The sequence below is a fragment of the Heloderma suspectum genome, chromosome 1 (assembly GCF_057233095.1).
Source record: "Heloderma suspectum isolate Gila_16-S chromosome 1, 16-S_ref, whole genome shotgun sequence".
Classification (NCBI taxonomy): Eukaryota; Metazoa; Chordata; class Lepidosauria; order Squamata; family Helodermatidae; genus Heloderma; species Heloderma suspectum.
The window spans coordinates 169,069,077-169,081,492 of NC_139458.1; the positions used below are offsets into that span (position 1 = coordinate 169,069,077).

The 12,416-nt window shown below is 41.2% G+C and overlaps 1 protein-coding gene across 27 annotated transcripts in view; it reads right to left on the reverse strand.

The window, feature by feature from the left end:
• The window catches only part of QTMAN (queuosine-tRNA mannosyltransferase), a 294,835-nt gene that overhangs the window by 144,393 nt on the left and 138,026 nt on the right, over window positions 1-12,416 (reverse strand). For 21 of the 27 annotated variants that reach the window (XM_084809812.1, XM_084809932.1, XM_084809792.1 and 18 more), the window contains one exon: window positions 10,884-11,057. The exons of the other annotated variants lie outside the window; for them this stretch is intronic. In XM_084809812.1, coding sequence (XP_084665938.1) covers window positions 10,884-11,057 — 174 coding nt within the window. The remainder of the gene's footprint in view (window positions 1-10,883; window positions 11,058-12,416) is intronic. 27 annotated transcript variants of the gene reach the window in all.

Sequence of the window (12,416 nt, forward strand, 5' to 3'; positions counted from 1 at the left end):
TTCGTAGCTCCGCTTGGCGGTATCATTTGCTCCCACATGGATGAGAAGAAAGGGATACCTGTCAGTGGGCTTTATGAGTGCAGGCAACCTTTCAGTCACGTCTCTAATCTGTCCTCCCGGGAGACAACATACCTGGCGAGTCCACGGGTCTTCGCGACATACTTGGGTCTCGATCCCACGCAGCAAGGAGTCTCCCACTACTACCACTCTTCTCTTCTTCTTCTTGTAGGCCTGGGTTTCATCGCCTCTGTTTGACTGACCTTTAGCCTCTTGCTCACTCTCATGCAGGTTCCCCTGTGATTCTTCCTCTGCAGGCTGTCCTCCAGTCTCATCTGCAAGTACCTGGAATCGGTTCCACAGCTCCACCGCTTCCACTGGTGCAGAGTGGCGTCTAGTTCTTCTTCTCCTAACTGTCACCGTTTTCCAAGGAGTATCCTCTACTCCATTTTTCTTCTCCTCAGCATTTCCCACTTCTGCCTCATCTTGCTGTTGCTCTTCAAGCTTCTGGTCTGCCCTTTGCTGCTGTAGTTCCCCCATTCTGTCCAAGAACTCTTCGTGTTCTCTTATTCCCCGGAGGGTTGACAGTCGCCGCTCCAGTCCACTTACTTTTTCCTCCAGCAGCGTGATCAACTTGCACTTGTTGCAGGTGTAGGCCATGTTGTTCTCAGGCAAGAAAACAAACATTGCACACACCTTGCAGGTCACCACCACTGGAGAGTCTTGTCCTTCCATAGCCCCTTTTCCCTTTTTGTGTCTAGCTTTGTGATTGTTCTAGACTAGCCTGTGCCTGCTCCTCTACTCAGTAGAGGTTAAAAGCAGAGTCCCACTGGTGTGGAAGTGTGTGTTACAAGACAAATAAATGGGGAAAAGTTAGTTAAAAAAAAAAAAAAAATGGAGGGCATGTGGTAACTCCAGCAGCATATAACTAAAAACTGAAGCAAAGTCATGAAGAGCAGCATGGCCCCTGTGCAAGGATGACATGCTAGGCATTTAAATATAAATAAGTAACTAAAATATCAGAGAGGCCTGCATAAAGGTCTTGAGGCCTCTTCTGTATCCCACATCTCACTTTTGACACAGCCTGGCAGGAAGACCTTTCCTCTCTGCCCTCCCTTCCCCACGTTCATCTGATGCATGGTTAGAACCAGCCAGATGCAAGCCTGAGCACTTCAGACATCCAGGATGACCCCAATGACAAAAGAGCTGAACAGCCTTTTAAACAGAGGATACTATACACAAATCCAATGTTGCCTAAATTGTTATCCAATCATCAGGCCTTTCTAACCACGCTAGGAAGGCATTGTGTAAATCAAGAGTTAACCACTTTAAAGAGAGATAGGAGTGGTTGCAGGCTTTCTGCCATAGGTTTTGCCCTTTGTGGCTTCTCACATCCCAGACTTGGAAAATATGAGCTGTGATACTGAGAAAGGTAAGAAGCCAGCAGAGCCCCATAGTGATAAATGAGTTTGCATCATCTGTCATTAGAACTTCCTGCCAACAGGGTCATTCCCTATTAAATTACCACTTGTCAATGTTTAAAATACTGATTGATAAATGACCGTGCCAAAACTGATAACACAACAGCTTTTCTTTTCTAATATTCTTGGTTACCACATTCTGCTACTTCAAGATACAGATATAATAAGCAGGATATTTTTTCCCTCCCCCTCCCCTCCCCTCCAACTACTTTACTGAAGTACAATTTAAATCGAATACAAAACTAACAGGTACTGCATAATGATTGGTCCCAATATGCATTACATTCTAGTCCTCCTGCCAAAATAAACCTACCGGCGATTTAGCGATAGGGGCAGATCCAAGTTTCACATTTCATCAAATGCTAGTAATCTGTTTTATCAATATAAACTGCATTTTAATGAAAAAATTCTTTTCTTCAGTACACTTCACTTTTAATGCCCCAGAGTGTAATAATTCGTTCATGCTGTAGAACAAGAATGTTTTACAAGACCTTAACTCTCAAGAGAAATTTCTCTGTAAATACAAAATGCAACTTTTATGGGAATGTGTTGTATGCAACATGACGAGAACCCAACATAATAAAATTAAGTAGGTTGCATAGAGAATTCAACTGTAGAATTCAACTTTGGAGCTAGTGAAAGGCTGACATTAGACCTCAGCTGAGTTATTAACGTTAGGTTAAAAAAAGAGAACAAAACCATTTTCTTCTGGTCAAATGTTTTTGCTTTTCAAAAAGGAAGCTTCTAGATGTTTTAAGCAAAAAACAAACAACCACTGCAGTATAAATTATTCAGTCAGGTTGTCCCAATACTCACCTAAAAAGGTAGTGTTAGATAGATGGGTGGTATGAAGGAGGAGACAGAAGGACAAGTGAAGGATTGACAGGGCATGCAGGATCTGGTTCTGTACCTGCATGACATCAGTGATCTCCGTGGCTTCTCCTATACGGCACCATCCATTTGTCAAATGATGCAACATACAAACAGTCGGGGGGGAGGGTTGGCCCATGTTTACTACTTTAACGATATTTCTGCCTCCATATTGTTCCCATCAGGAGCACTCCAATGAGTCATCAGGTACTTTTCACTATTTAAGAACAGGGTGACTCTCATATCATAATTATACTGAAGCTGAATTTCTCATTCTCTCCACCATTAACCCTTTCACAGGGCTAACAGTTATGCCCATGTCATTTTACGGTATCAGAAAGACACACAGTTTTAAGATATCGAACTCTATTTTCAGTATTTCAGAATTTAAAGCAAGCCCTGTATATAATACAAACAAGTTGCATTAATGAAAGGAGCGCTCATTATCTTTAACCCTAGCTCTTCCATCTGTTCCCTTGTATCTGTTATTCTATGCTGCCGTTTGTCTAACATGGATTTTTAAGTGACTTAGGGCACAGATTTAACTTTTTAAGAAACTGGCAAGGGAGTGGCGTAGCTTTCTCTCTTTTCAGACATCTGCATGAAGTAGGGCCAAAGCCTTTGTCAAAGAGTTTTGTCAGCCTTCCCTGCCTAAAGGTGGCTGCTATGGGTAGGCATGTTGTCAATGGCGGCAGCTATCCATTTCCACTGAAGTGACAAAAAAGCTTGAGTTGGCCCCAGATTTCTAAATGACCCCCAAAACACGCCCTAAATAAAGGCAAGTTCTGATGTAACATTTTGTTTCTATGCAATGATTAACTTCACATGGATGCTACAAGTGAAAACATTCAGTTGGAATATAAACACCCACGTAATTTGTTGAAAGACAATCCAGTGAACACAATCCACCCAAGAATCCAGCTGCAATTCATGGGATCATATCTGAGCAAGTTGCACAAGCCAATGCAGCTAGGCTCCTTTACATGCAAGCGGCTGAACTCCTGAAACTGCCATGATGGAAATTGTCAATGGGAATTAGGTAGCACATGAGCTGGCAGGATCTCTATAGCTAGGGCAGCAGTTTTGTCAGCTGCTGCTTTATCCATTAATATCCCAGTTTACACCAACATTTGCCCAAACAATCACAGGCTGCAATTGTAACTGTTCTCATGGAGGACAAAAGCTTGTGTGAAATCATCCTAAACGTTTTCAAATATAGGAACCTACAACAGTAATTTTATATAAAACTCCAAATTAATATTGTTTATTTTTATACTACTACTTGGTCTTGTGTGACACCAGAACTCTGGAGAGACTTTACATACATGCAATGATGTGTATTCACCAACTATAATGGTAAGTCTGAATTCCAGAGTATCCTGGCTTATCATTTACAAGCTGTGTGCTTGTGCACACAACCATTTGGTCTTCCCACCAGTGAGAACAGCTAAATTAACCTGGAATTCAAAGCTTCTCATGTTGTCTGAACTTGTGTTCCTGGCTTCTTGTGCCTTCTATAAGCCAGAATTGCAAACCAGGGTTTGTTCTTGGGTTAAGAGTCCTGGCTTGTTTGAGACTGACAAGTCAGGAGCCCGAATGTCAGAAGACATTGTAAGCTTTGTCCTTTTTGTTAGTTTAGCAACTCCCATTGGTGGGAAGCGCCAAGTGGGAGCAAATGGACTGCATGTACTAGCATCCAGCTTGTACACAGTAGGCTAGAATTCCCCACAATTCTGGCTTATCATTGCGTGTGACCATGGCCAATGCATCAGTCACCCCGGGCAGAACAATTGGGGTTTTTCTGTCTTTAATCTTTATCTTTATATACTCTCTTTTTTAAAAAGAGTACCGGTGAAGAGAAGGGAGCTATTGCTTTGCAGGCCAACATTGCTAGGACTAGCCCTCAGAAATGACATAGTGAAAACACACCAAATATGACATGCTGTCACAGCTGCATTTTTTTTTTAATCAAGGAAAAGCAATGAGCAGCGATCTGGCATTGTTGTACCATCCTTGCTAGTGATAGAAATAAGATAATTCCATTGCAAATAATATATTTTCAGGTATGATTCCTTCTTTTAAAGTCACTACTAAAAACTGAAATCAAATACTAAGTCTAAAATATCACCATCATGCCCTCTTCTGAGAACTCACATCTGAGCGTCTATCCGTTTGGATGTGAACTTGGGCCACACAAAAATAAAAAGTGGTTTCTAAACAGGTATGTAAAAGTTTCTAAGTTTGCAAATTAAAATGTAAAGGCTCCTAAACCTGCCTGGCAAGAATCTGTGGACTTAAAGAATGCTGATGACAAACGAACCTATAGAAAAAGGGGGGAAAGAAATCAGTATCAGGGTCTAAAGAAATCAGATCCAGCAGACTATGCAAGTCTGTGTGCAGGTCTATGTACAGAGCACTCAGAGATAAAGTGAGAATCCCCAGAGGACCCTGTAATATACAAGCTCTCACTTCCCATAATAGTTATGGGCTTTTTGCTAGTCAAAAATAACCTTAACTTGAACCACCCAAGGTACAGTAATTGAAGATTGTCTTTACACGGAGCTTTGCTCTGACAGCTGAAAATACCTTTTGCAGCCAAACAGCTTGAGATCAACATACTTTCAAGACCAACTTCTTCCATATGAACCTGCTAGAACATTAAATTCTTCTTTGGAGGTGAGATGGGCAATGACCCAAGATAGGGTCATCTCAGCAGTAGAACTCCATCTCTGGAATGCTGTCACCAAGACCTCATCTAGAATCATAGAATCATAGAAGAGTAGGGTTGGAAGGGTCCTACAAGGCCATCGAGTCCAACCCCCTGCTCAATGCAGGAATCCAAGTCAGAGCATCCCTGACAAATGGCTGTCCAGCCTCGTCTTAAAGGCCTCCAGTGTGGGAGAGCCCACCACCTCCCCAGGTAATTGGTTCCATTGCCGTATTGCTCTGACACTCAGGAAGTTTTTCCTGATGTTCAGCCGGAATCTGGCTTCCTGTAACTTGAGCCCATTATTCCGTGTCCTGCACTCTGGGATGATCAAGAAGAGATCCTGGCCTTCTTCTCTGTGACAACCTTTCAAGTACTTGAAGAGTGCTATCATATCTCCCCTCAGTCTTCTCTTCTCAAGGCTAAACATGCCCAGTTCTTTCAGTCTCTCTTCATAGGACTTTGTTTCCAGTCCCCTGATCATCTTTGTTGCCCTCCTTTGAACCCTCTCCAGCTTGTCTGCATCCTTCTTAAAGTGTGGTGCCCAGAACTGGACACAGTACTCCAGATGAGGCCTAACCAGTGCTGAGTAGAGGGGAACTAGTACTTCCCGGGATTTGGAAGCGATGCTTCTATTAATGCAGCCCAAAATAGCATTTGCCTTTTTTGCAGCCACATCACATTGTTGGCTCATATTCAGCTTGTGATCGACGACAATTCCAAGATCCTTCTCGCTCGTAGTGTGGTTGAGCCACGTATCCCCCATCTTGTAACTGTGCATTTGGTTTCTTTTTCCTAGGTGCAGAACTTGGCATTTGTCCCTATTAAATGCCATTATGTTGTTTTCTGCCCAGCACTCCAGTCTATCCAGATCACTTTGAATTTTGTTTCTGTCTTCCAAAGTATTAGCTATCCCTCCCAATTTTGTGTCATCTGCAAATTTGATCAGCATTCCCTGCACCTCCTCCTCCAAGTCATTAATAAAAATGTTGAAGAGCACTGGGCCCAGGACTGAGCCCTGCGGTACCCCGCTCGTTACCTCTCCCCAGCTTGAGAAGGTCCCATTGATAAGCACTCTTTGAGTCCGATTCTGTAGCCAACTGTGGATCCACATGATCGTTGTTTCATCTAGCCCACTTCGAGCAAGTTTGCTCATCAGGATATCATGGGGCACTTTGTCGAAAGCTTTGCTGAAGTCGAGGTATATGATGTCTACAGCATTCCCACGGTCTACAAGGGAGGTGACTTGATCAAAAAATGAGATCAGATTTGTCTGGCAGGACTTGTTTTTGACAAATCCATGTTGGCTTCGAGTAATCACGGCATTGTTGTCAAGGTGCTTCCAGATGGATTGCTTTATGATCTGCTCCAGAATTTTCCCAGGGATTGATGTCAGACTGACTGGTCTGTAGTTCCCAGGTTCCTCCTTTTTACCCTTTTTGAAGATAGGGACAACGTTAGCCCTCCTCCAGTCATCTGGCACTTCCCCGGTCCTCCATGATTTCTCAAAGAGAATAGACAGCGGTTCTGAGAGTTCTTCTGCCAGTTCCTTTATTACTCTAGGATGCAGTTCATCTGGCCCTGGAGATTTGAACTCATTCAAAGTAATGAGGTGTTCCTTGACCATATGCCTGTCGATCTCAAGCTGCAATCCTGCCCCTTCAGCCTGTACTTCGCCTTTGCCAGGGGGGTCATAGACCCTCTTTTGGGAGAAGACTGAGCCAAAGTAGGAATTGAGCACCTCTGCCTTTTCTTTGTCATCTGTTATCATTTTGCCATCCTTATTTAATAGCTGAACAACCATTTCTTTCCTCTGCCTTTTACTATGCACGTAGCTGAAGAAAGCCTTTTTGTTGTTTTTAGCATCCCTCGCTAACCTCACCTCGTTCTCCGCTTTAGCCTTCCTGACGCCATCCCTGCAATTCTGTGCTACCTGCCTGTACTCTTCCTTTGTTACTTGGCCTTCTTTCCACTTCTTATATGTGTCCTTTTTTGTTTTCAGGTCATCCCTAAGCTTTTTGTGAAGCCACATTGGCTTCTTCTGTTGTCTTCCACCTTTTCTTCTTGTTGGAATTGTTTGTGATTGTGCCTTGAGAATTTCCTTTTTTAAAAGTTCCCACCCATCTTGGACTCCTTTTCTCGCTAGCATTGTTTGCCATGGGACCTTACTGATCATTGTTCTGAGTTTATTAAAATCAGCTTTCCTAAAATCCAGGGTACGCGTTTGAGTACACTCGGCTTTTGCTTCCCTTAGAACCAAGAACTCAAGTACAACATGGTCGCTTTCCCCCAGAGTTCCTGTAACTGCTACTTTATCCACTAAGTCATCTCTGTTGGTTAGGATCAAGTCAAGGATAGCCGATCCTCTAGTTCCTTCCTCTACTTTCTGTAGGAGGAAGTTATCCGCCACACAAGTCAGGAATTTCCTGGAGGGGCCATGTTTTGCAGAATTTGTCTCCCAACAAATATCGGGGAAATTGAAGTCCCCCATTACTACTACATCATGCTTCCTTAAAACATTGGCTATTTGCTTTTCAAAAGTTTCATCCTTGGCTTCTCCTTGATTGGGTGGCCGGTAGTAGACTCCGACCACCAGGTTCCTTTTATTCTTTGCTCCATTTATTTCAACCCAGATGCTCTCGATGGGGCTACCAAGCTCCTCCTCCTGTATTTCTGTGCAGAGATATGTATTTTTCACATACAGTGCAACCCCGCCTCCCTTTCTGTTCCTCCTGTTCTTTTTGAACAAGTTATATCCTTCAACTGCTGTATTCCAGTCATGAGAGTCATCCCACCAAGTCTCAGTTATACCTATCAAGTCATAATTTCCCTCCTGTATTAAGAGTTCAAGTTCATTCTGTTTGTTTCCCATACTCTGGGCATTAGTATATAGACATCGAAGACCATGTGCTTCATAGTCTGGCTTTCTTCCTACATGTGTCTGAAGACTATTATTGGGCGCTATCAGCGCTGTTCTCTCCATTGCAGTGCATGCGCCTACGTCCATTGTCCATCTAGTGAGACCCAATGTCTTTTCAGCATCAAATGAAACCTTTTAGTTTGCCAGGCCTTTTGAGTTTTCTGTTTTAGCTTTGTGATTTTACCCTGGCTATTTCTATTGTATCTTGCTGCTCTGATGTTTTTAACCACATTGTTTTAGTGTTTTAAACATTTTTATTCTGTTAGCTGGGAACTTTGGCTGAACATAGGGCCCTATTAAATAAATAAGTCTTTAAATACAGCAGAAGTGAACTACCTGCTTAAAAACCCAATATAGAGGCTAGAAAAATATCCGACAGCATCTATACTGCAAAATACAATGGATTATTAATAATTTTAGAGCACCTTTCTTACATCTTACACTTCTGCATTTCCTTCCCACTCTCTCCTCCTGCCAGTCAAAGCCAGTACATTTTTTGCATGTGGAAGAGCTTAACCCCAAACTGAAAAGGGAACATCTTCATGTACTCGTTGTCTACAGTCAATGTACACAAACAAAAAAGAAAATATGATCCTAGATAAGTTGACACTACAATCTGACAAATAAAATAATGTACACATACAAACATTTCTTCACAAAAAGATGTAACATCCCTCCCTATGCTGCCTTCCCAGTACACCAAGTCATATTTGGTGCATCACTCCTATTTTATGCAATATTCATATTTTATGCAACAGCTTCTCTATTAGGGCACGTGTGCATCTTTGGTTAAGAAAGACTACAAATAAACCTAATTCGTTTTCTGGAGTGAAATGCTATGTGCTGTCCCGGTTATGGGTGTTAGGGTCAATTGTGATGCACTGCTGTATGTTTACTTTACTTAATAGTCACAATATTAACTTAAAATTAGGGCTTCTTTTATAAATTGTGGTCATATTCCTAATGGTACTGCCTTTTGTTTTCACCTCGTCTCTGCCACATATATTAATGAAAGCCATATTAAGGGCAATAACAATAAGTAAAAAGGAGGTCAAAGTAAGGAGGAAAAAAATCACCTTGGTTATTTTTCTGTTCATCTCCCCCCCCCCCACCCCCACATCTCTGCAAAATTATGCATTTTTAAAAGACTGCAGGCATTCAAATGACTGTCAGTCATGCAAATAATCACTTACTTACACTGTATGAGTTTGGTTTGGATAAAGCAAATTACCATTTGAAAATAACTCGAAAAACACTCTGGGCGAAGAGCTTGCTTTATGAATCTAAGTTTGGCCATGATATTTCTTAACCTTTTTCTCCTCCATTTCCATTCAGATAGATTTCACTAGAGTAATGCAGACTAAATTAATAAATTGCATTCAATTGCCACAGGTGCATTCAACATTTATTTAGCACAAGATCTTGTTAGGAAAAAATAGCGGCAACTATCAGAAAAAGCTGAAGCTAAAAATGCACATCTTGATTCATGAATTGTGGGTTTTGGTAAGAAGTGATCCTGGGCATCTTGTGTTGGTGTTTATTTTTATCTGGAACCAGCAACCATTATTGCTTTCTATACACAATTTTTTTTAAAAAATAGCAAGTAGTATAAAGTACACCAGATTTAAAGTGCATGCATAATTTTCATATTGACTCCTGAACAAAAGCCATTGTAAAAATAATTTATTTTCAAAGAAATATATTTAAGAAAGTTAAATCATGTGTTCTTTGGCAACACAGTATTCTATTTAAAAGGGCTCATTTTAAAAATCACATTAAAATTAACTCTGGCAGCACAGGCCCATGATGCTTCTTGCTATGTATGTTGCCAAATAAACGTACAAAAATACATACATATGGCCAAAATTACCAGGCTTAGCTGCTCAAACTTAGGTCTTCTTTGTACAAGCTTACAAACTTCAGAACTGCTTAAGCAAACTATAAGGCCAAGTGAACTTGCCAAACACTTCCAAAAGTCTAATGCAGCCATTCCCAAAGTAGGAATTTGGAATTTAGGAAGCCGCCTTATAATAGGTCAGATTAATTTTTCATCTAGCAAAGTATTTATTTATGTATTTACTATTAAGATTTATACCCTCCCCTTCAAAGTAGTATCAAGGCGGTTTACAGTAATATTAAAAATCACAATGAAATAACTAATACAGAAAAATAAACTAAAACCAGCAAATATATAAAGACAGCATAAAATAATATATGAGCCAGAATAAAACAGATCAATAATGTTTTAAAAGCCTGGTAAAATTAAAAACCCTTTGCCTGGCACTGGAAAGACATCAGACTGGGTGCCAGATGAGCCTATCACAGGAGAGTGTCCCAGTGCCTTTTTTATATTGGCCTTCAGCTATTAGAAGTTTGGGAAACAAACAGTGATCTAATCAAGTCTTCTGGGAAATATTTCCTCCTGAAGTGAATTGAAGTGCCTCCCCTCTGCCACCTCGCCCTGACCAACTTCTTTCCACTTTGGGACAAGTGGCATCAGTAGATTTCAAGGCAGTTTCAGCAGTGAAAAGAGGGAAAGTAGGATGAAGCGGGGGAAAGTGTTTCTCTTGCCCATGAATGATGGGGAATAATATATGTGGCTTTGTTGGGGGAGTTTAATCTCTCAGGAACTCAAAAGGAGTCTGATGTCATGCCTGATTACATATTCAGAATATGTATTGACTGCTAAGTTGCTATTCCTTACGAACAGCCCTGGCTGAGTAACTTGATATTCTTCTTCTGTTCCTGAGTAGCTCAGTTCTATGCCAGAAAATTTATCGTAAATGTAATACTCTTCTTGATCTTCTGACAGGAACTGCCCAATGGAAAGTTCGGAATGAAACTCATCGTGGAGTGAAGTGAAACATTATATGACACAAAACAGAAAAGGAAATCAAAAGCTACTAACCTGTTCATATCAGGGAACTTCACTGGAAAGTAAAGGACTTGGCATTTTGGCCTGATTAACTTTTCCAGATGCTTAGGTCTATGGTCAGGTATCAGCTTCATAAATTTTCCAATAGATGTTAGAAATGACTCCATATTATAAGCAGAATTAAACACCACAATGTCAGCAACTAAGCTAATGAAAGAGAGAGTAAGTTATTAATTTATAAATAATAAACCACAACTTAATTGGTTTGATTGGAAAGTTGTCTTTCCACTAGGGGGAAGCTTTTCCTACTCACCGAAGGGTTGCTTCCAACTTAGCGGAAGAGCGCTGCGTAAAAAAAGTGAACCCAGGCCCCAAGGGGCTCCTCCATTTTGCACAAGCTCATTTTCAAGATGTCTTTATGACCCACTAGAGTTTACACACTACAGCTTTCACTTTACTTATTCACCAGTTCTTCAAGTGTAACACAAACCTTGAAACACTGTGATGCTGCATTGCAAGAAATCTGCTAACTCTGGCACTAAGGCATTTTCCCATTCTCCTCAAAGTCTCTGGATCAAAGCCAATATTTATATAGCCCCTTTCTTACATGTCACATACATTCCCTGTTTGAGCATACAACAACCTTGCAAAATCAGTCGGTTTTGCACCCCTACATTACAGATGGCTGAGGGGAGCCAAGGATGGAAATCATTATAGAGGTCAAGTGAGCTCATGGCTCGGGCATGGGTGGTTGACCGGGGACTTCTCAAATCTCATTATCATTATCTTAACCACTGTGCTACACTAGCTCTCAAATTCTTATGAATATTAGAGAAATGAGAAATATCTGTAAACTGAACAAATTATATATATATATATATATATATATAAAGGTAAAGGTGTCCCCAACCAGTCGTATCCGACTCTGGGGTGCGGTGCTCATCCCCGTTTCTAAGCCGAAGAGCCAGCGCTGTCCAAAGACGCTTCCGTGGTCATGTGGCCGGCCACCAAGGTGCACGGAACGCTGTTACCTTTCCCGCCGAGGCGGTACGTATTTATCTACTTGCAATTTCTTGCTTTCGAACTGCTAGGTTGGCAGGAGCTGGGACTGAAGACAGGAGCTCACTCCGTCATGCAGCACTCGGGTCTCGAACTGCTGACCTGCCGACCTTCCAGTCTGCAGTTCAGCATCTTAACCACTAAGCCACCGTGGTCTTTTATTTATTTATATATATATATATATATATATATATATATATATATGACATTTTAATATGTGCTCAAACCACCACGAGTGACATTAGCCACCTCTTTCCCTTCTCACAGTTCTTAAAAGAATCCTTTTAAAATGCAGCCAAAAATATTCATCACAAGCGAACAATGTCATATACACCTTCTCAGCACATTTTTTCCTTGAAAGGTAAAAAACTTCCATGCAATGAAAAAAACAATTCTGAACCATATCAGCTCAAACGTAATGCTGTAATAGAAGCTAAGAGATGTTTTATGGAAAGTTAGTTTCCTCATTGTGTCATGTCTGGCACTACTGACCCAGCAGACAAGAGA